The sequence below is a fragment of the Ambystoma mexicanum genome, chromosome 1q (assembly GCF_040938575.1).
Source record: "Ambystoma mexicanum isolate Mex_15411 chromosome 1q, UKY_AmexF1_1, whole genome shotgun sequence".
NCBI classification, from domain to species: Eukaryota; Metazoa; Chordata; class Amphibia; order Caudata; family Ambystomatidae; genus Ambystoma; species Ambystoma mexicanum.
In genome coordinates, this window is record NC_090922.1 from 420691927 (window position 1) to 420716632 (window position 24706).

Sequence of the window (24706 nt, forward strand, 5' to 3'; positions counted from 1 at the left end):
GTGTGTCATGTGGTCTAACGAAGTGAATATTCTGTGTTTGAGATTTCACACCATTATCATACCTGGGGGGCTGAGAGATGGCTCTCCCCTCCACCCACCCTTGGTGTAATATAATAGTACATGTGCGTTTAGGCAAAAATCGTGTACAATTTCATGCAAGTTGCTAACTATGTTTAACATGTGATTTTCTTTTTGTTGAGCGTTGATATTGGGTTTTATTCCAGCTGCGATTGTATTTTGTATATAGATGTTAAGGTTTTTCAGCATGTGAAAGGTATTGTCCTTGTGATTTTAGATCCTTTTAATCAATATGTAGTAATTGTTGTGCAAACGTTGACCTCTTGCCCAATAAAGTATTTATTGATGGATTGAAATGCAGTTTCAAGAGAATGTTTTGTATCCCATGGAAGCTGAAGTGCATTTCTTCTGGTTTGCAGACACTGTGCGTTGTACCACTGCAGCCCATCTAGCTCTAATGGTACCCAAGAATGTCTCGTTCTATCCTAGTAACCATGAGCGTTACATTGAAGGGCATATCGATGTATGGTGGATCGTTCATGATGGGGGAATGTTGATGCTGCTGCCTTTTCTTCTCAAACAGCACAAGGTAAACACTTCGGTTTATATGAGATTTGTATACTGTAATGGATACTTTCCACCCACAGATTACTAATTGTTTGTAATATCCTCCAGGCATAGACTAATCCGGAAACCTTTATTAAAGCCACCTGGGGCCATTGCAAGGCTCTATACTAAATCATTCTGTTTTGCCCTCAGCACCGAAGCAGCATTTATATTACATTTGCAGAGACAGATCAGCCTAATTAACTGTGTTGCTTTTTTCCATTGTACAGAGGTTAGAGTCATGGAACATCTATAGATTTCTTTTTTCAAAATGTTTTTTTAAATGCTTTTTTGCTTGCTGCTTTTTCCCCTTTAAATGTGAACTCCCAATTCTGGTATTAAACACTCGCAAGTGTGTGGTGTGAAGGCACCATAAAGCAAGACACAGACAACAGATTCAAAGTTCAAACAAAATACTTTTAACTTATTTATTTTTATTTATTTGTTCATTACATTTTTGATAACGCCCAGACCCGAGAATATCACAGCATTAGTACAGCAGAACATTGAAAAAGCAAAATGTATCATCACGTCAAGACAGAATAGTAAAAGAGAACCGTTGTAACACATATTTATCAAACAGCAAGGTTTTGGTTCGTTTTTTAAAGTCAGGGAATGATTGTTCATTACGGATGTGAGAAGGTACCGTGTTCCATAGCTTGGGAGCCGTTACACAGAGGTTAACTCCACCAGCCCTTTTTCTCTTGAATCTTGGGATGAACAGACAGATGCTCAGGTTAGATCGGAGTTTGCGAGCAGGGGTGATTTGGGTGATGGCATTATTTAGGTATTGGGGTGCATGGTTGTGGACACTGTGATGGATAATGTTTTAAATCCTACACACACTTTGATGGGGAGCCAGTGGGCTTCGTGTCTGGTGGAAGAAAAGACGTCTGAATGTTTGAGGCAGAGGGAAAAGCGAAGAGCTTTGTTTTCGAGAAGTTGCAATTTCAGCAAGTTGGCGTTGGAGGTACCCATGAGGACATTGCAATAATCAAGTTTAGAGAGGAGCTTGAGCAAGGTTGAGGCAGTTACGTGGAGAGAGAATCTGCCTGCTAAAGGAAATTAGTCTAGCAATGTAGGCCGAGGAGGAAGCAAGGCCTAGTGTGTTCATAGAAAGGTGTACTTCGAGGTAGACCCCCAAGGTTTTTATATGCTTCGAGGCTGAAATGGCAGAGCCATCTATGCTGAAAGATGAGTAGGTGGAATCATGGTGTCTGTTTCGATGTGGGGGAGCCAATGACGAGGATCTGAGTTTTTTCATCATTCATGCATAGGTTGTGGGTGGCCATTCAATTTTGGATAGTACTGTAAACAGCATTAATTAGGATGGTGTCAGTGTCATAATCCCCAGAGAGCAGGATTAGAATCAGAGTGTCATCCACGAAGTTGGTGTAGATGATTACTCGGGAATCAAGGAGATCAAACAGGGGTTTTGTGTAAGTAATATAAAGGGTATGTGAGTGGCAGGACCCTTGTGGTTCACCTATCGGAGCTGGTTAGTCATTGGCAGCAGAATCTCCTAAGAACACATGCGTAGTACAGCCACTGAGGAAGGATTTCATCCAGTTAGTGGCTTCCGAGAGAAGTGGAAGTGGAAGTGTTGGGTGAGGTGCTCGCAAAGGATATTGTGATCAACCAAAGCGAAGGCCGCAGAGAGATCAAGTAGGAGCAGGATCACTAGGTTGCCCTAGTCCAGAATAGAGTCCATTTGTATTTTTAAATCCAGTAATGTGGTTTCTATGGTGTGCAATCTGTATAAACAGTCAAGGAATCATAAGGAGTGTAAAGTTGACCCGGAACTGGTTTTGCATAATAAATGGCAAACTAAGGAGTTGGCAACTGGACAAGCTCACGTCTTAGGGAAGGGAACCTAAGAACCCTTTTTGTAATGATTTTATCTTCTTGGGGAAGGGAACACAGACTTTGTTGAATGTGTTGAACTTGAGGGGAGCTGGAAAGCAGGCCAAGAGTTGGAAGAAGCCCAGAACCTTATTTTGGAACATAATTTGAGTTGTTGTTGACATCCCTACACATTGTTTAGCTTTAGTTGTGAGGGGAAAGATAAGTTACTTACCTGTAACTATTGTGCTCCAACATGGGTCTGGCATGGATTCACATTCTCATGAATATTCCCAGTCGGGCTGGGAATACTCGGAAAAAGAAAAAACTGTTTCACCTTAACTTACAAACTGTATTTCTCCTTTAAACCAATAACTGTCCTCTGGGTCATACTGCCCCCATCCAATGACAGCCCTCTCCCTAAGCCCCTCATCTGGCAGCCATCTTCAGATTTAGTAAGCCTGTAAAGTGTCAGTATGACCAAGAACAGCCACAGAGGGGTCAGAGGGAGGGTTTGCATGTGGATCCATGCCAGACCCATGCTGGAGAACAGTCGGGCATGGATTCACATGCTCATGAATAACGAACACAGAGCAGTACAACATTACGCAACCACAGGAGATGGCAAGGCTCAACAGAAGCAATTAACTCTTACCTCTGGAACAGACTAATCTCAAGCGGAACAGGTTGCGTTGCACTGCTTCACCAACTCTGGACTCCTCCTTGGAATCCCTGTCAACACAGTAGAATTTCGCAAAGGTGTGCGTGGTTTTCAGGTAGCAGCCCTTCAAATGTCTAGCAGGGGCACACCAGAGAGGAACGCCGTCATTGCAGCGATCGATCTGGCGGAGTTGGCGCTCGGACAGCCGAGCAGTGTTCGGTTCGCCAACCAATGACAGTACGTGATGCAGCTGGAGAGCCACCTTGAAATGGAAGCCTTGGACAAGGCCTTCCCCATGGTTGACAGGACCAAAGTTCATAAACGGAGTCTTCCGAAAACTCTTGTGTCACATAGAACTTCAGGGCACGAGCAACATCCAGCCAGTGCAAGGCCCTTTCAGTGGGTCACTCGAGGGGTCTTTCAAATTAATTCCTCATGATCTTGGTTTCAATGGCAATGTAGTCTGGCATTGGTATGTAGCTTGCGTAGTTCTTGGTTAGACAATCTCGTCTGATTTCCTCCTCAACCAAAGCAGCGGCCATCTCCCAGACGCCAGGAGCATTGTAACCCTGGTCAAAATAGGGCAGCATGTCCACCACAACATCACCAGCAACCAAGAAATTTGAGGTGGCTGTTTTGACCTGGACCGATTTGGCTGATGTCTGACAGTTAGGCATACCCTTGTGATTGAGATTGTAGCCATGCTGTTACTTGAGTTTATTTAAAGCCATATACTGTGTGATTTCACAAGCTGTGGCGTTTTTAGTGTTTAACAGCCACTATGTCTATGAAGACGTGCACTTTTCTTTCGACCAACTTTGAACCCGGAGATATTTGCATGTATACAGTGCTATCCATCATTCAGGTCCTTTTTAGAGCCCATCTTCTTGATACGGATCAAGCCTTCATCTGTCATTTTGGTATCTAAAAATCTATGGTAAAGGAGCACTTTCTGGTATTGCAGACTTTGTTTACAGGATATAGACCTAAAGCAGTACCTTTGACATGACGGGGAATCCTAAAATATTATATGGATTTGGAAATGAGGTTTTTGCCTCAGGCATCCTAGTGATGTGTTAGAATAATCTACATGTACGTAGGTGAGCTGTACGCATACCTTGTGGGGTGTGGTAGGAGAAGCCATTAAACTCTTGCGTGACCTGCAAAACCCCATCTAGTAGATGATTAGTGATGAGAAGGAGACTACTGCACACATACTGAAAAATGTCCTTGAACAGCTGACTCTGAAACTTGATCTACGACCTCCGTGGGTCGTGGTATGGTGTCTCGCGACAGAGGAAGAACAGAGTACGCAGCACAAATACCATTTTGAATTCAATAGCCTTATTCTTAGTTGGAAAAAGGTTGAAATTGATATAAAATGGGGAGAACAATAATGGAAAGAATGACCTGTTTAGTGGAACACTGCCAATCATTGTTCCAAGGGTGATGAACAGACTACTGCATGGCACTCCCTTCTCTGATGACTCTGTAGGTCTGGACCATCTTTCTCTTGCTAAAGTCCTAACCTGTAGCTGTTAGGTGAGAGCAGCACCTAGGTGATCTATAGCTGTATATAGTCTGGAGCATTTTGGGTTACAGCACACTTTTTATTTGTCTCAACAGTTGCTCGGGAAGCAGTTTTCCTCCTGTGATCTGGAACAACCCTGTGAATTACTGCCTAGTGGCATATTCAAGCGATAGTGGCAGACATATCTCCCATGCCTCACTGCCAGATACCCTGACCGGTTGCTTTTCAGACTGCTTTCATTACCCACCAGCCACCAGTGATCACTCACCTTGGCTTGCGGCAACTCTAAACTGCTCTCAGGAGCTTAGTCATCAGCACTTGCCAGGTAGTGATGATCGTCCCTAATTTCAGGTTGTTTTAGGACTACCACCAAGGTCTGGGCAATAGCACCCAGCAGGCTGCACAGCTGTGACTCCTGCTCAAATATTAATCTTGCACAAAGTCTTCCTTGCTACGTACTCTCTTTTAGGTTTTGGGGCTAATAGGCTTAGCCACCTGTCCCTGGCTCACTAGCTCTGCCGACACACCTCTGAAATGCCCTCACTTGGCTGCATTTTATATTTTCTCCACATACTCTGTGATCTCAGCAAGTTTTTTGATGGTTGGTACTCGTTCCTTCTTAACTTTAGGCATTTTGGTCAAAGCACTGGCATCCAACCTCTGTGTTCTCCCTCTTGCTTGCAGTGTCCTCCCATGTGTTTTGTATTTTACATAGCCTCATGTACTGCACTCATTAGTTGATTGGGCTTTGCAGGCCAAAGCTTCAACTAACTGTGCCCAAGTCCTAAAACCAGGCTCCTGTCCTGTGTAGTAGGTCAGAGACAGGAGACGGACAAGGGGACATGTTTGTATTTTATTTTATTGATCAACTCAAAGATAACCTTATTGAATCCTATATTATTATGATGAAAGCCTTAAGCTATAAAACAACCACCCGTTGCTTGTCTGGATGTCCTACAAAAATGTATATCTTTCATCTGTCCAAATGCTATTCTAGTCTATTTACATACTACCACTTATAAAAGACAAAAAGAGACACTAAGACCTAGCTTAGTCCAAGGTCCAATTTTCCTTTTTTAAACTGGTGGTGGCGAGTTTTCTGACCCATCTCCCCACACAATGTTCTTACAGTCTCTTACAGCTGCCTGCTGTGTAGACTTGTCAAATGAAAGTTCAGAAAAGAAACCAAACTAAGTATTGTTATACCACAGAAGCCAAGCCATCCACCTCAAAGATGCCCTGCCCACTATGGACAGGATAACTGTCAGTATACCCCAAAACACTTGAGTCTCGTACAGAGATGGAGGAATGCATCAAACATGTAAGAATCCAAAGTGGGAAAGTCAGAAATGTCTGTGTTTCTAATCGCTTGGGGAAATTCACTGGGGCACGTTACTCAGTCTAACTCTTCTTTTCCCTCCACAACCAATTACCAGTTTCACCTATATGATATGATATATGATATGATATGGCATTTGTAACCCACCTATACGCATACCCTGGTAATGATTCAGCTGTTTCCACACAATGGGGTTTATACTACCTTTTGCTGGTGAGTCGAGGTTTTCTGCTTCCAGTTCTTGCAGAGAAAACTTAAGAATCCCCTTTAACTTCCTTGGCTTCATCATGTACATTCTTTGCTGAAGGAGATTTCCCATCTGGTGGCCAGAGAGGCTTGGTTACGCCTATCAAATTAGGCCAAGGTTGTTCCACATATTTTCTGGTCCCAAATCGATATGGATGGTTCAGGTCACTCTTAGATATGAGGGTGCTGAACAAATAACTCATAAATTCACCCTGGCTCTGATACTCAGTCGTGTAACCAAGTGGCTTGTTAATACATATGGACCTGCAGAGTGCCTATCTCCACATCCTGCTGCAGCGCAAATATTGTTTCCTGTTAGTCATAGTGAGCCTGACATGAGACCCATGGTTTTTTGCAAAAGTGATGATGGCTTTGGTGGATGTACAGAGGGGGAGTGGGAAATTACATCTTCCCCCCTTCCACAGCAATTACAGCCTGAGCGCAAGGTCAGAGGGTTCTTCTGCTAGAAAACCTGCTCCCTTTTGGCACTCTTTTGCTTCCAATTTGAACTTGGTCATCTCTGATTCTGACTCAACTCTTCCATTTCATCTTGGATAACTAGGTCGTGATTTCATTCCCCCCTCTGTATTGGCTGCCACATATTCTGCATGTGATGGAGCAGTAGTTATCCATAGACAGGTGTGCCCCATTTAGGTGTTTACTCAGGTTGCTGGGTCTCAGGGCCTCAATCCAACTGAAGATCAATTCCCGCCAGACCTATGGAGTCTGTACTCCCTGTTCTCAGGCAGCATGGGCAACATGCTACTGATCAGTTTACAGGCCCTCAGAGACCTGCAGTGGTGGACTTTTCTGTCCAATGTTCTTTGCAGAAAGCATTTCGGACTGCATTGGTTGCAAGTCACAATGGTAACCAATGTATTGCCGCAGGGATGGGGTGCTCATTTGCAAGACTTCTCAGTGGGCAGCCACTGGTCTGAATGATAGATGCATTCACGTCATTCTTTTGGAGTTTAGTGAGCTTATTGCTATTGAAGGCCTTCTTTGTGACTATTGGGAACAAGTCCACCCAGATATTGATGCACAAAAAAACACCATGCATTACTTGATCAAGAGGGACTGTGTTTTCTTCACCCACCCACGCATGGAGGTCATGATGATTTTTTTTGGGCTGTGAGAATGGAATTTCTCTCCTGCTATCTCATCTGGACGATAAACTGAATATGGAGGTGGATGCTCCAAGTATCATGATAGGGGTGACAGAGGAAGAGATCTTCTGCATGTGGAGTCTATACCAAGGTCAGCATGTTTGCTTCCAGTGAATAGAAAATATGCAATCCATTCTGTTTCAGGGAGTTCCTTGGTTTGTCCCTTGGGGCTTTAGTTGGCTTATACCTTTCTCCAGGTCCCTTCATTTGTGTTTTCCTGGGGAAGTTATGGCAATACCAGAACTCCATCTTTTTTTCCAAACTTTATTTGTTTTTGTTTGTTTATTTATTTGTAACGCGCACCAGACCCGAAGGTATCAGGGCACCAAAACAAGGGAATTTTCAGCTTACAGGGTTACAGATAAGATACAACATGTGCATAGTTACAGATAAGATACAAGTTGATACTAAGAGAGTTAGAGGTAATGTGCGTAGTGTGCATAGATATAGGTTAGGTACAAAGATAAGCGTGTGTCACACAGGTTACATACAATACAGGTACAATGTGGGTTCCAAAAGTGGTCATAGAAGTGATACATAACGAGAAATATCAAGTGCAGGTGAGATACAGGTTATTACAATGTAGGTGAAACCGTGCATTAATTTGCCTGTCTCCTTACTGTTGAGATATGTTATTTTAGTCATTCCTAACGCTGCTTTCGGGGCGTTATTTTGAAGTAATTGAATTTTCTTGGTGATGTATTTGTTGGTCCCGAGGTATAGGGCATTGCAGTAATCCAGTTTGGACAGCACAAGTGCTCTTGCCAATGTGATGCAACTGCTAGTTGAAAGGAAGGGTTTGGCCAATCTAATCACCAAATTGAGTCTAATCACCAAAGTGAGGCTAGAACCCTGATCGTGTTACCATCAATATCAAATGAGCTGTAAATATGTCCAAGTTTGGCAGTGTTAGATGAGGTCCCCAGGATGATGGAGTTCCGTTTTGTCATCATTCAGGCATAGACTGTGGAGTGCCATCCATGCCTGGATGATGAGGTATATTCTATTCACCAAGGCCAAATCCTTATTGTAATCTCCTGTAAGTGGGATGAGACTCTTGGTGTCATCTGCATAGTTAGTGTAGGTGACACTGAGACAGTCCAGATCGTCAAAGAGGGGCTTGGTGAATATATTATACAGAGAGGGGGGAAACACAGGACCCCTGGGGAACACCACAGGTGATGGGAATTGGATCAGCTGCAGCTGAATTAGAGAAAGCTTTCATGGTTCTTTCTGGTTGCTAGTCATCATATTAGATATCATAGTTATTTATTTAAGCAAACAGAAAGACAGATTGGACACGTGTCGCACACCACATCATACATGATAGTCATTTCTGCATCGGTTCACATTGCACATCAACATTCTGCACAGGGGATATTTCTTTATGCATTCCCAGGTTGAACATTTCTTAAGTATTCACGAAATGGGCCTTATATGTTCTTTGGTCTACTCGCCAGTTACTCATATAGCCCTCCTCGTTTTAAGTTACATAAATTAGCTCTCTGAGCCATGCCTAACATGATGCTGCCATTTTAGATTTCCATTTCAATAGAATACATTTGTTCGCAACCATGAAGCCCATATTAAACAATTTGCGTATTTTAGTGGAAACGTTCCCAATAGCGCCCAGTAAGTATTTAAGAGGAAAAAGCATAGGAGAAATCCCAACCATAACATGTAGCACTCCAGCAACCTCCTGCCAAAATTGTGATACCTTAGGGCAATCCCAGAACATGTGAATGAAGTCAACCCCCTCCCGCCCACATTTCATGCATTTATCTTGTACACTTGGAAAAAAAGTGACACCCTGGCAGGTGTCTGATGTAATCGGTTTAAAACCTTCAATTGGATTAGACGTAGCCATGCATTGAGTGTGACATCCTTTATTAGAAGGCCATTTCGAATGGATTGTGTCCTCCAACGTATTCCACATCTTTGACATGTAATGTCCACAGCTGTCTTACTTCAGAGATTTTTCGGCAAAGGGCGTCCTGAATCGATGGCATCGGGTTGATGTCCCTCAAAGGCCTCCGTAGAGGGCAACGTCACTGGATGTTATAAATAGCACAGCACCCGTAGCCTCAGTTCTGTTTTCCGTAAACGTGTTTGCTTCGGAGACTCGGCGCGCCTCGTGTATTCCGCGTTAATATGTCTTCTTCTTTGACCCCTCCGACTCTGCGGTCTGGCTTTCAGACTTGCCCAGACTGCAGGTCTAAGATATTGATTACGGACCCGCATCACATTTATTTGTGGTGTCTGAGTCATGATACCGACGACTGTTCCAAATGCCTGTCGCTGAGTGCTAATGCCTTGCGGGAGCGTAAGGGGAAGTTACAGGTAGGTAGAGTAAACCCTAAACCCAGTAAGTCCCGTAAAACAGCTAAGGGGATGTCCACCGACTATTCGAGGGGCGACTCTCCTCGTCGGAAGGAGTCTCAGGGATCTCGGTCCCGGAGTGCTTCCCACCATTCGTCCTCCTCGTGTCGGCATTCTCGGAAGTGCCGCCACCGGTCGCCTTCCCCGTCTTCCTGAGGATGGTGCCGCGAGGAAAATGGCTTGTTCCACTAAGTCCTCGACTCCGGAGGAATCGGCAGCCTTCAGGGAGCAGATGCTGCCGATTTTCCAATCCCAGGGCACAGTTTCGGTCCGCGCGTTCAGAAGAAGCCGACAGAGAACGGTCTCCCTCCGTGGTTTGTGCGCCTTTGGGCTCGGGTCTCAGTGTAATTCTCATTGGGAACCTTCGACGTCCCGAAGGTTCAGGGTGATCACCAGAGACGTGCTGATTCCAGATCTCGGTCTTCGTCCCTGGCAAAACCGCAGAAATCTGGCAAGGGCCATCAGGGCCGTGTCCGTCGGATACGGATGTTGAAGCTTTGCCTTCACACCAGCCCTCTGCGCAGTCATCGCCTTTGTCGACGCTGAAGCCGTCGGCGCTCTCGATGCCTTTGGGGCCTTTTGGCCGGAATTTGCTGATGGAGGTCCCTGGTACTGTGGATCCTCAGAGGAAGGCTACTTCTAAGTCTGTGAGGCCTGTTAAGGATTCCAGACCCTCTTCTGTCCCGAGGCAGGAATTTTTTCTCCCTCTTGATGATATCTATTAGGATGAGGAAAGGTCATATTTGGAATTTGACCCTGTTGGGCCTGATGTGGTTCCTGCCTGGTCGCGGAAGTCAGTTGAAAGAGTTGCATCAATCTCTTCATGATGCCAGTGGCTTGGACACTTCTCCAGAAGTGTAGTTTGGCAGACCTGAGCCTGGGGCTCATGCCGAGTCATCCTATAGGAGACTGATGGCTAGGGTTACTGAGTATCTTGGTTGGTCTAGTCCTCCGGAAACCTTTGTTCAGGATGATTTAACTGACATTTTGGATCAAGGTCCCTTGTCTGACCCGGTGTTAACTTTTCATTTGACGTTACAGAAAAGGGTGGCGGCTGCCTGGCAGTCACCGGAATCTCTTCCGGCGGTTAACAAATCGTTAACAAAAAAAACTGCCCTTCCAGTAGCAGCCCCCACTACCTTTCCTCTCACCCTACTCCCGAGAGTTTGGTGGTTCAAGCGGCTACGGCCACCTCGAGGCAGGCAGCGTACCTTACCATGCCTCCTGATGGGGATGACAAATGCTTTGATGGTTAGGCATGCAAGGTGTTTTCTGCGGGGAGTATGGCACTGAAGTCTGCCAACCCCCACTTGTGCGTTACCAGGATTTTCACACACACTGTGGAATTGTTTCTCTTGCGGCTGAGCATATTCCCAAAGGGGAAGAAAGGGATGGGTTCCTGGCTCTCGTGCAAGATGGAACAGATGCCATACTTGAATCCCTTGAGTCGGGATTGGACACGGCCAACAGTGTTAGCCGGTCCATGGCTGCTAGTACCGTTATACGCAGATTTGCGTGGTTGTAGAAGTCGGGTTTTGCTCCGGATGTGCAAGCCTGTCTTTTGAACATGCCCTTTGATGGCGTACATTTGTTTGGCAGCAAGGCTAAATCTTTGAGCGCAGCTGTGCGTCAACCTCTGCCTTTTCATCCTAGGGGACAGCAGGGGAGGGGAGGTTCCTTTCGTTTCTACTCCTCTTTTGGTAGGACAAGAGGAGTCGCCAGTCATAGGGGCCAGCGTGAAACTACCTGTGGTGGTCAGAGAAATAGAGGTGCCAAAGCCGCTCAGGCAGCAGCCTCTTTACCTTCAGGCGCTGCTGCAGCTGCTCCAAAACAACTATGAGGCCATGTTCCATTGTTCGCCGGTTGGGGGCAGACCGTCTCAGCATCTCGAAGAATGGCGAGCTATTACTTTGGATGCGCTGGTTCTGAATACAATAGCCCACGGCTACTGCCTTCCCTTCCTCAAGCGGTCTCGTGACAATCCACCGGGCAATATCTCTTTGAAGCTTCCGGATCCGCTCCTTGTGCAGGAAATCTTGATCCTGCTGGAGAAAGGCACTTTAGAACTGGTGCCTGTAGCGGAGAAGAACAAGGGATGGTTTTGCCCATATTTTTTCATTCAAAGAAAGACGGGGGTTTGAGACCCATCTTGGACTTGCCATGGTTGAACAAACGTCTCAGGAAGGACAAGTTCAGGATGGTCACTCTTTCTTAAATCCTCCAGGCCCTTTGACTTCAGGATTGGTTGGTGTCTCTGGACCTGCAGGATGCTTATTTTCATGTGCCGAATCATCAAAAGAACAGAGCACCTGAGGTTTGCGGCTGGCAGCTCGCACTTTCAGTTTCGGGTCATGCCATTCGGATTGACCTCCGCCCCGAGGGTCTTCACCAAGCTAATGGTGGGGGATGCTGCATATCTCTGTCAAGGGGGATTCACGTCTACCCCTACCTGGATGACTGGCTGATCCATGCACGTTCTGCCGAGCAAGCAATGGATCATTTCGGTCTCACCTGCCGCTCCCTCCACAAGCTGGCCTTCTCCCTAAATTTCAAGAAGTCGCATCTGACACCTTCCCAACAGCTCCAGTACATCAGGGCTGTGTTGGACACATCCTTGGGGAAGTGCTCGCCTCCCAAGGTGAGGGCTCATTACATTGTGCAGATGGTGTGCAAATTTCAACATGCCCAGTGTCTCCCGGCTTTCAAATTCTTAAGGTTGCTCGGCCTCATGGAATCCTGCATTTTTCTGGTGCTAGAGGCCAGGCTGAGTATGATATCCCTGCAATGGGTCCTCAAGATGCATGCAAGATGTCGGATCCCGTTCAGATTTCACTCTCGGTCTCACAGGATCCTCTGTGGTGGGCCAACGAGGGGAACATGATGAAGGGGGAGCCGTTTTGTCAACCGTGGCCGGAAGTGACAGTAGTGATGGACGCTTCCCTCACAGGATGGGGAGCTTATGGCGACGATTTGACCGCCAGTGGTCGTTGGTGTCCGTAGGAGTCCAAACTCCACATCAACCTGTTGGAGTTGCGGGCCATCAGGCTGGCCATGAAGGCTTTTCTGCCATCTGTGCGGGGGAAGAGCGTCCTGATCATGACGGACAACACAGTGGCCATGCATTACTGCATCAAAAAAGGGGGCTAGGGTCACTCCCGTTATGCAGAGAGGCAATGCAGCTGTGGTTCTGGGTAATCCAGCAGGGGATATCACTCTCGGCAGTACATCTGGCGGAGAGGAGAATACGGCAGCGGACGCTCTGAGCAGCCAGAGCACAGTCTCTCACGAGTGGGGAGTTGGCTCAGGAAGTCCTTCTGGAGATAATCGCCCTTTGGGGAACCTCACAAGTGGAACTCTTCGCGACCAGTGCCAACCGGAAGTGCGAGAGGTTCTGCTCAAGGGAATTTCCTCCGAGAGGAGCCTTAGGAGACGCCTTTGTGTTGGATTGGTCATTCCCACTTCTCTACGCGTTTCCTCCAGTCCCCATCATTCCTCAAGTGTTAAGGAGGTTGCGGAGGTTCGGATCCCACATGGTCCTCATTGCTCTGTATTGGACCAGGTGAGCGTGGTACCCAGACCTTCTAGAAATGTTCATCTGCCCTCCACGCCGGCTTCTCTACCGAGAGGATCTGAGGGGGGGGGTCAGGTTCTCCATTCAGAGGTCAAGACTCTAAACCTTCACGCTTGGTATCTGAAAGGTTGAGATATAAGGATTTGGACCTCCCAGATGACATGATGCAGGTGCCGGTTTCGGGCAGGCGGCTGGCAACCAAATCCCTGTACCGTTGCCGTAAGTTTTGCGACTGCTGCAGAGGACACAATGTCGATCCTTTTCAGTGTTCCATTCCCATGGTTCTGTCTTTCTTGCTTTCTTTGGCCTTCAAGTGGGTACCATTAAAGGTTACCTGGCGGTGCTGTCTATCTTCAAGCGCTCGTCTGAAGAATGTTCTTATTTTAAGATTCTATCGATTTCCCAATTTCTGAAAGGGCTCACTACTGTTTCTCCGCTGTCCCCGTTTCAGGTGCCAGTTTGGCATCGGATTTTTGTTTTGAAATTTCCGATGGGTGCACCATTTGAGCCTTTGCACTCTTGTCCTTTGAGACTTCTCTTTCAAGACGGTTTTCTTAGTTGCGGTTACATCTGCTTGCAGAGAGAGTGAATTGCAGGCACTTTCATCTAAGCCACCCTTTACTGTGTTCCCCAAGGATAGGGTTGTACGAGGGGAGGTCCGTCATTTCTACCTAAGGTAGTGTCTGAGTTTCATCGGAGCCAGAAAGTGGTACTTCCTGATTTCTGTCCTTCTCCTCATCCTGGTAAGGAAGAGGTACGACTCCATCGGTTGGACCCTAGGAGAGCTCTGAGCTTTTATGTTTCTAGGATATTCAGGGTCAGAGTGGACGATCAACTCTTTGTGGGGTATGCTGGACACCGATTGGGCCAGGCTCTTACCGAACAGACCTTGTCCAGTAGGCCTTCTACCAGCTCACATCTATTAACATGGTCTGTGGCATCGTCCGCAGGTGCCGGGGATGCAGTGAATCACTGAGTTCCAGTGACATCACCACCGGTGAGTGATCCGACAAGGTACGGCATAAAATTCTGCTGCTGCGCAGACGTGCTGCCCATATGGCTGAGAGCAGCCAGAATTCAATCCGTGGCATAGCATCATAGGCCGTGGAGTAATATGTATATTCAGCTACTCTCTGAAGTTCATACTTCCACACATCAATCAGCTGCAGTTGTTCTATTACCTGTCTAATCATTTTAGCTGTAGCTGTCAATCCATGTTGTGTGGTACTTGTCCTGTCCCTAAGAAAATCTAGAATTGTATTAAAATCACCACCCCATATGATGGGGGTGTCTACCATCTTCACCAGTATCTGACACCTGGCTATAAAATCCTGGGTCAGCAATATTTGGGCAATAGGTGTTAACCAATGTGACCCTTTCACCTGATATTTCCACTCTCACTATAACATATCGGCCTTCAGGGTCTGCCTGCATCTCCCCTGCTTGAAAACTTGGCAATCAATACACAAGAGTAAGCACTCCCCTAGCTTCAGATGAGTAGGTTGTGTAATAGCTCTGTCGCCCCCATTTGGGTGCAAACCTGTCATGTAATGGCCCTAGTGAGTGTTTTTCCTGCAACATTACAATTTTGTGGGAGTGGCGGTCCATGTTTGCTATAATCTTCCCAGCTTTAGCAGGATTGTTTAAGCCCCGAACATTCCACAATATCATTCCTATCACTTCATCTTGCATTTAGTTGTAAGCAAAAATAATGATCATGCAAGTGTCTGTACAACCCACGTCCAACAACCCCCAACCTTCCCTTTTCAACCACCCAGCCCTAACTTGATAATGCAGCCCTTGTATAATCATGGACATTTCCTGGGATGCGCTGTGAGCAGTCACAACTTCCGTAGGCCGGCCCGGTGGTCACACACCCCGACTACAATTTAACAATTTCATGTGCCTGGATGTTTGGCAGTATTTGACAAAACCAGAGTAAAACGTCCTGATCGCTCCTCCATGCCATTCCGTCTGGTATCTTCCATTGGGTCCTGATTACGATCACTCCCGCACTCCTGTACTGGAAGCAGGATCGACGCCTCAACATAAGCCGTATCGTCTGCAGGATTTTTTTTAAGGTGTGCGCTTCCCCCATGCTGAATGCGTAATTTTTCAGAAAACCTAAGGGCATACGGAACATATCTAGCCCTCATTAATCTCTTCACTGGGTTGTACTATCTTCTGTCGGCCTGGACCCCAGCTGCAAAGTCAGGGTAAATGTGAATGTTGTTGGTTTCGTAGTGGAGCGTCCCTTGTTCTCTGGACAACTTTAGAATGAGGTTGTTGTCTCTATAATGAAGCATTTCGAATGGATTGTGTCCTCCAACGTATTCCTCATCTTTGACATGTAATGTCCAGCTTTGGCTGCTTCAGAAAACTTTTTCGGCAGAGGCTGCCCTGCGTCAATGCCGTTGAGTCGATGTCTCTCAAAGGCCTCCGTCGTGGATGACGTCTTTGGATGTTCTAAGTAGCATGCACAGCGGCCATTAGCCTCGGTTCTGTTTTCCGCAAACGTGTTAGCTTCGAAAACTCGACGCGCCTCGTTAACTTTGATTGCATAGTTCACCTCAATTGCACAGTTCCCTTCGACAAATGTCTTTGTCCTCAACTCCGGCGACCCCTTTTACGGATTCAAAAAATGCAAGGAGTGCCGCTCCAACATGTCCATCATGGATCCACATTGTTCTCGTCTTTGGTGCCTGGGTGAAGACCACGACACTGATTCCTGTTCCAAGTGTCAAGCTATGACAGGAAAGGCCTTACGAGAACGAAAGGGGAAGTTGCAGGTAGGGAAGATATCCAAGCCCCGAAAGACACGACCTGATCGTTCTTCAACTGCCGAGTCAAGAGACCCCTCTCCTCGGCGGAAGAAGGATAAAAAACGCTCATGGTCCCGTAGTGGCTCACGCTATTCTTCGTCCTTGACGACGCGATCGAGGAGGAGACACCATTGGTCGCCTTCCTCTTCGTCCTCGTCAGGCGGCACCCAAAAGAGGGTAAAATGCCCCTACAAAAAGTCAACGTCCACAGAGTATGAAGCATTCTGTCTAGAGATGTTAAAAACATTTTGAGAAACAGGGTAAGGCTCCATCCGCACCTTCTGTAGAAGCCGGCAAGGAGCAGTCTCGATCTGAAACTCAACACGCCCTTGAGCCCGGGTGGCGGCGTGATTTGCATTAAGAGCCCTCGAATGGACAAGGATCACTCGAGACATGGCGAGCATTCGAGATCATCGAAGCCTGTAGAACCCTCGAAGCTCCCAGCGCCAAAATCGTTGAAGCAGCTTGTCGATTCGTTGACTTTGTCTAGGCTTTCAGCGTCATCGACTTCATTGTCGACTCCGAAGCCGTCGATGCCAAAGGTACTGATAGTGTCAGTTCAGCCCCCAGGGCTTGAGGAAACTCATAAGAAGGCTACAACCAAATGTACATCGACGCCTTCAAAGCCAGTGAGTGCGCCTGAAAAAATCTTCACTTCAAAGAAGGATTTTTTCAAATCCCTCTCTTCTATCTTTGAGGAGAAAGAAAGTTCAGATGGGGAGGATGCCCCTTTTGGGCTTCAGTATGGGACCCCCAATGTGCCGAATGCCTCATATCAGAAGAGAGCAAGATGGAAGATCTTTATGACACCTTGCATAATGCCAGTGGCATTGATACTTCGCATGAGTGGAGTTCGGCAGGCCAGAACCAGGGGAGCATGCCAACTCCTCTTACCGGCAACTGATGTCCAGAGTAGTGGAGTACCTAGCCTGGGCTAGACCCCCGGTACAGTTTGTTTTGGATGATCTGACCGATATTCTAGACCAAGGTCCACCTACAGATCCTATATTACCCTTCGATATGGCTCTGCAAAAAAAGGGTGGCCAGAAATCAGGAGACCCCTGACACCAATCCGGCAGTGGACAAATCCCTTAAAAAGAAATGCTGCCCTTCCAGTAGCGACCCCGGCTACCTGTCAAAATGCCACACTGTGTAGAGTCTGGTGGTCCAGGCAGCCACGACTACCTCGAACAAGACAGCGTACCCTACCATCTCTCCTGATAGGGACGACAAGCGTGTGGATGGATGGATGGATGGGCATGGAAGATATTTTCAGCTGGGAGTATGGCCCTGAAGTCGGCCAACTCCACATGTGCCTTAGCAAAATGTTCATACACTCTGTGGGATTGTATATCCATGGCGGCAGAGAATATTCCAGAAAGGGATTTAAAGGAATGGCTTCCTGGCTATTAAGGACAGCAAGGAAGCCATGTGCAAGTCCCTTCAGTCTGGATTGGACACTGCGGATAGCATCAGCAGGTCCATGGCCACGAGCACCATGATGCGCACATTTGCGTGGTTGCGGAAGTCGGGTTTTGCACCGGATGTGCAGGTTCATCTTCTCAACATGCCGTTTGACGGGTCTCACCTTTTTGGCAGCAAGGCTGACGAGAGCCTTGAGAGGTTGCAGACCTCGAAGGAAGCTGCCAAATCTTTAGAGGCCGCTGTTAGGCAACCTCAGCCTTTTCGTCCGGTGGGACAGCCATCGAGGGGGTGATCTTTTCGCTAATACTCCCTTTTGGAAAGGCGAGGGGAATGGTCAGTCAAATAGGGCAACGGAAGTTCCCTTTTGGTGGACGAGGTAGAGGTTCCAAGCCAACTCCAGCTACATTGCCATCAGCGGCTGCAGCAACTGCTTTAAAACCACTTTGAGAGCGTGCGTCATGTGTCACCGGTGGAGGGGGGGGCAGACTGTCTCAGCATCTCGAAGAATGGCGAGCCATTACTTCAGATGCGTGGGCTCTGAACACAATAGCCCTTGGTTACTGCCTACCATTCATAACGCAGACTCACACCAATCCACTGGGGAAGCACTCTTTGAGAATTCCAGATCTGCTCCTTGTGCAGGAAATATTAACCCTGCTAGAGAAAGGTGCTATAGAACCAGTGCCTGGAGCGGAGAGGAACGCAGGTTGGTATTCCAATTATTTTTTGATCCCCAAGAAAGACGGAGGACTGAGACCCATCTTGGACTTGAGATACTTGAACAAGTTCCTCAGGAAGGACAAATTCAAGATGGTCCCACTTTCTCAGATCCTTCAGGCCCTCCAATTACAGGATTGGTTGGTGTCATTGGACCGTCAGGATGCTTATTTTCATGTGCCAATCCATCTCAAGCACAGAAAATACCCGCGGTTCGCCGTTGGCGGCTCACATTATCAGTTTCGTGCCCTGCCTTTCGGGTTGACCTCCTCCCGAGGGTCTTCACCAAACTAAAGGTGGTGGTGGCAGCACATCTCAGGAGAGGGGGGATTCACCTGGGTATTACCTGCCACTCCCTATGCACAAACTGGACTTCTACCTCAATTTCAAGAAGTCACAGATGACACCTTCCCAACAGCTCCAGTAAATCAGGGCTGTTTTAGACACATCCTTGGGAAAGTGCTCGCCACCCAAGGTGAGGGCTTAATACATTCTACAGATGGTAACAAAGTTTAAAAATGCCCACTGTCTCCTGGCCTTCGAATTCTTAAGGTTGCTCTGCCTCATGGCATCCTGCATTTACCTGGTGCCAGAGGCCCGTCTACGAATGAGATCCCTACAGTGGGCTCTCCAAGCACAATGGTCCCAGTTCTCGGGATGGATGTCATATCTACTGCAAATCCAGATCAAAGTTGCGCAGGATCTTCTATGGTGGACCTGCAAGGAAAATATCCTGAAGGGGGAACTTTTTTGGCAACCATGGCCAGAGACGACTGTAGTGACGGACGCCTCACTCACAGGGTGGGGAGCCCACTCCAACGATCTGTCAGCCAGCGGTCGTTGGTCTCCATCGGAGTCCAAACTACATAGTTAGCCTTCTGCCCTCTGTCAGGGGAAAGAATGTTCTGATAATGACGGACAGCACAGTGGCCGTGCGTTACCTCAACAAGAGGTGGTGTAGGGTCACTACCACTGTGCAGAGAGGTAATGAATCTCTGGTACTGGTCAATTCGAGAAGGAATCTCCCTATTGGCAGTTCACTTGGCCGGGAAGGAGAACACATCGGTGGACGCTCTGAGCAGGCAGAGCACAGTCTTCCACGAGTGGGAACTAGCTCAGGAAGTACTTCAAGAGATCTTCGCCATTTGGCGAAGCCCTCAAGTAGATCTTTTTGCGGCTGGGATCAAGCAGAAGTGTGAAAGATACTGCTCAAGGGAATTCCCACCGAGAGGAGCTCTAGGAGACACGTTTGTGGTGGGTTGGGATTTTCGACTGCTATACGCTTTTCCACCAATCCCCGTCATTCCTCAAGTAATCAAGAGGTTGAAACATTCCGGGAGCCACATGATCCTAACTGCCCCAGATTGGGCCAGGAGGACATGGTACCCAGACCTGCTCGACATGTCCTCCGATACGTCTTCCACAAAGAGAGGACCTTCTCTTGCAAAGGGAGTGTCAGGTTCTCCATCCAGAGGTCAACACTCTCAACCTTAACGCATGGTTTCTGAAAGGTTGGGATACAAGGATTGGTACCTCCCAGAGGACGTGATGGAGGTGTTGCTTTTGGCAAGGCGGCCAGCAACAAAATCTCTGTACTGTTGCCGTTGGAATATGTTTTGTGACTGGTGCAGGGAAAAGAATGTGGATCCTTTTCAATCTTCACCCCCGCATGTACTATCCTTTCTGGTTTCATTAGCACACAAAGGTCTTCACATTGGGACCATTAAGGGTGATCTAGCAGTGCGCGCCATATTGAAGCGCTCATCGGAGGAGTGTTTTTACTTCAAAATTCCATCGGTGACTCAATTTCTGAAAGGGCCCACGAATGTGCTCCCACCTTCTGCTCTTCAGGTTCCAGGTTGGGACCTTAACCTAGTTCTGAAATTTTTAATGTGTGCACCATTTGAAACTTTGCACACATGTCTATTGAGGTTGTTAACCTTCAAGACTATATTGTCGGTTGCTCTAACATCTGCACGTATCGTGAGCGAGTTGCAGGCACTCTCTTCAAAGCCACCCTTTACTGTATTCCACAAGGACAGGGTTGTGTTGAGGGTTAAACACTCCTTCTTACCTAAAATAGTATCAGGCTTCCATCTAAATCAGAAAATGGTTCTGCCAGCGTTTTATCCTCTGCCGCATCCCAGTAAAGAGGAAGAAAGGCTCCATAGATTGGACCCTAGAAGAGCTTCAAGCTTTTCTATGTCTAGGATGTCCAAGTTGAGAGTGGACGACCATCTCTTTATAGGATATACTGGACGCAAATTAGGGCAAGCTGTTTCAAAACAGACTTTGTCCAGGTGAATCATCCTTACCATTTCAGAGTGTTGCAGACTGGCGGACAACAACCCATCCGAAGGTTTGCGGGCACACTCCACCAGGGACATGGCCTCTTCCACAGCCCTGCAAAGGGGCGTGCCCATTAGAAACATCTGTGATGCTGCAACATGGTCATCGTTGCACATGTTCACCAAGCATTATTGCTTGGATGCTTCCCATGCTCAGGGCATTGCTTTTGGTAAAGCGGTACTTTCTTCTGCCCTGTGACAATTGGCTATTGTAAATTCTCCACCCTCCTCCAGTCTTGGATACTGCTTTGGGAGTCGTGTCAAAGATGAGGAATACATTGGAGGACACAATCCATTCGAGGAACAAGTAACTTACCAACTGGTAACGCTACTTCGACTGGATGTTTCCCCAACGTATTCCTCATCGCCCTCCCATCCTACACCTCTGTAGAATTTCCTATGCTATTACAGCTTTCGTTCTTACAAGGCTGACAACTGCCTACCTGTACCGACGGCTAACACGAGGAGGGGAAAAACAGAACTGAGGCCAACGGACACCTTGCGTGCTACTCATAACATCCAATGATGTCCCCCTCGATGGAGGCCTTCGAGGGTCTTCGACTCGACGCAGGGCGCCCTCTGCCGAAAATGTTTTCTGAAGCAGCCGAAGCTGGACATTACATGTCACAGATGAGGAATACGTTGGAGGAACATCAAGTCTAAAGAACGTTACCAGTTGGTAAGTAACTTGTTCTTTTGCAATATTGGTGCGTGGCGGGGTCCCCGTTCTAGGAACCGGGGCTAGAGTTCGGTGTGCACGCGCAACTAAAAAGTGTGCAAAGAACGGATCTGTGCCAAACAAAGTTTTTAGGAGATCTTCAATAAATTGTTCCATAGGTCCGTTGCATGCTGCTTCGGCACTCTGATGATATGCAAGTTGTTTCGCCTCGAATGTGATTGAAGATCGTCTCATTTCCCTTGGGTCTTGGTGTGTTCCGCCTACAGTGTTGCAAGATCAGTCACGTTGGCCCACCTTGCTTCCACTTCACTGATTCTAGTCTCAGCTTCATTAATACGGCTGCTTTCCTTTTTGAGTTTGGATTTTAGAGACCCAGTGGTTGTAGCAATATCGTCCAGTTTGACATTGACGGCCATGAAGCCACTTTGCGTGATGGTTGCTGTTAAAGGAGTCCATTGGGCCACGCTTCATTCCGGCTCCCTTAGTCATGTTGCGCCACCAACCGTCACTTATTTACCACAGTTCAATCAGGCAGGGTTTTTGCCAGTTCTCTCCTCTTTCAAGCAGCGGTTTGTTCACAGTACTTGTCTAAACAGACCTAGTAATATTATATCACTGGATTTGGTCTCTGCATCAAAATGCCCAGAAGCAAACCGCGTTTCGTCAAAAGGGTAGTATGATGAACCACTGCACCTCGTCAGTGCCTCAAACCACACAAAGTCCTCCAGGGCTTGACCACGGACGGCCCCTTCACCTATATGGTGGTGTTCATCAAATGTGGGGTCATCAAGTCCCACCAATGCCACCAATATCTAGCAGCCTCTGCCAAAGAAAGGGGAGCGGGTTGTGGCAGCGCCAGCGCCAGATGGCCAACCCCGCAGCCAGTCGGTCCCCAAAACCATGGAGTGCAATACAGCCGCACACCGCAAGCAGCAGCAAGTTCCATATCCGCTCACCGGAATATGGTTTGCCTCTACGCCAGGGAGCCTCACCTCAGGTCTAGACATCAATCAGGAGCAAGGGGGCGAGCAAATCCGCTGGCTTTACTGACTGAATGGGGAGTTTGAGGTGACGTTCTGGCGATCCCCACAGCGAGTGGGGGACTACACCCTCACCCAGCCCCTTGCATCAGTTCTTCTGTGGCAGTTTCACATGCCCCCACTCACGGCAACTAGCCATTGATCGTTCATTCAATATGAATATGCCAACGACCGGCTTTTGTCGTATTCAGTCCCAAAGTACAGCAGAGCGACAAAGATCCTCACATCAGGCGACCCCTTCCCTATGCAGGCCGCTGCATCCTCTGGTTATATTTGCTGACTCTCTGCTTGCATTGGAGACATCAGCTGGCGCCCGCTCCAATTCTGTGCCACCTATCTCTCCAGCCTGTCGGATTGCAGCGTTCTGACAGCGGGGAAGTCCCCAGACCAGGACCGCTTGTGCCTCAAATCATAAGCCGCAGTCATGCACACGGGAAGTATATAACACAGGCACTTAACAGGATTTAGCCGTGTTAGGATTTAGTCGGGCCAGAGCTAACGATCAAGCCGCCATTCTTATTTGCTGCTCAACAGCGCCCCCCAGAACCCGATGAATCTTGCCATTCAAGACTGGGCCAGATAACAAGGTACTGTGATCAATCAAGGGTATTTGACCTTTCTTTTCAAGAGGGAGCCTCCCCCTTTAAGGCTAGGGAGGCAAGCCCGGTCCGCAAGACCCTGCTTGGGGTTTGGGCAAGTGGGACCTCACTGGGAGGGACTCCACTTTAGGGGACGAGGACTCCCGTTCCTGTGAGGAACTCCCTAGACTCTCCACCATAGCAGCATATATGGGAGTACTTGCTACAAAGAATACTCTGACATCTGGGTGTTTGGCTGAAGACCATACTGGAACAAACTATTTTGTAGAAGGAAAGGAACCTATACCTTTAAGGAGAAACGTATATTTAACTGGGACGAGTAGAGTGAACAGAGGGAGAGGATCACAAGCAGGGGAAGCCACCTGACTGTAGCGTGCCTTGAAGAGGAAAGGCTGAGACAGAGTGCCATAAGCAGGGGAGGACCCCTGACATCAATACGCCTTGGAGAGGCAAAGCCGAGGAATGCTACGGAGACCACAACTTTCACGGAAGCAGAGAGAGAACCAGCATTTGTGAGAACAGCAAAGTTGTTGTCAACCTGGAGAAGAGAATCCTATATCCGGTGGTGGCATGGCCACGATGATTTCGTGGTGCGCACTATGCCAGCAAACTGCACCAAAACCATCAAAGTGGGGATTGTGCGAAGCTCGCTGGTGAACTCGTCCCAGTGAGACAAACAAGATACTGAATATAAGGTTGTTTAAGTGCAAATATGAAAATACAATAAGGAGAACAACTAATAATCCTGAAATAACAGTAATTGGAGACTGGGCACGAAAACCATGCGAAGAAGGGAAGTGTCCCATGGTTTAAGAAGTGAGGAATGGAGAAAGCCAGAGATAAAGTCCAGTAATTAAGAATGGGAACTCAAAATATCCTATGAACAAGATAAGAGGGGAGACAATCCAAGTGCGAAACCCCAGGTAAGGGGGAAAAGGTCACATGGGAACAGGGCATACCCAACATAGGAAAGCCAGGGTACAAGTCTCAGAAAGGCATACAAGTTTAGACCAGAGTATAAGAGTGTATCAAGGAGAATTGTCTAAAACAGACCCTACAAAGGAGACAAAACCAAAGTATGTTCTGAACGAATTACAAGGATTTATCAAGGCGGTGTCAAGAGACTATTCAAAGAGATGTTGCTACGAAAACGCTGGAGTAAAGAAGAGCTAATTCTATAAGAGGCAAACAGAAGAAGAGAGACATTCTCTTGGTCTCATTTAAGTTAGCATAGAGGTTGGGTCAGTTAGTTAGGACCGTGAACATATTCATTTGGGACTTTCTGATGACCGACAAGGCCCTTTAGTTTATTTAGATAGGCAGGGATGCCCTCTAGCAGTAGGGACAGATAGGCCTTATTCTTAACATTTTATTAAACATCAGTCAAAATGTCCTTAACGTGTCAGATTCCTTCGTCCAACCTGCCACAGTACCAAGCTGAAGCAGGCATTGGGATGTGTCCTCCATGGGTAATCACTGGTGGTAGAATTTGATGTTGCAGTCAAGTGACAAGATCCTTCACCCCACTAACAGCCTGTTGACTCTTCATAGCTTTTGAGTGGTTCAGATACCGATATTGGTACTTTGCATGCCAGATCATGAAGGTGGTTCTTCCTGCAAGACATCTCTCGAATAAATTGATTCACAGTCATTGCTGGAAGACGTTTTCAGGTCAGAGCCACGATATGGGCTAAGATCGGTGAGCTTACCATGCTCC

The 24706-nt window shown here is 47.3% G+C and overlaps 1 protein-coding gene across 4 annotated transcripts in view; it reads left to right on the forward strand.

The window, feature by feature from the left end:
• Positions 1–24706, forward strand: part of SLC12A4 (solute carrier family 12 member 4) — a 1569223-nt gene that overhangs the window by 1393956 nt on the left and 150561 nt on the right. For all 4 annotated transcript variants that reach the window (XM_069639659.1, XM_069639652.1, XM_069639655.1 and 1 more), the window contains exon 19: positions 438–607. In XM_069639659.1, coding sequence (XP_069495760.1) covers positions 438–607 — 170 coding nt within the window. The remainder of the gene's footprint in view (positions 1–437; positions 608–24706) is intronic.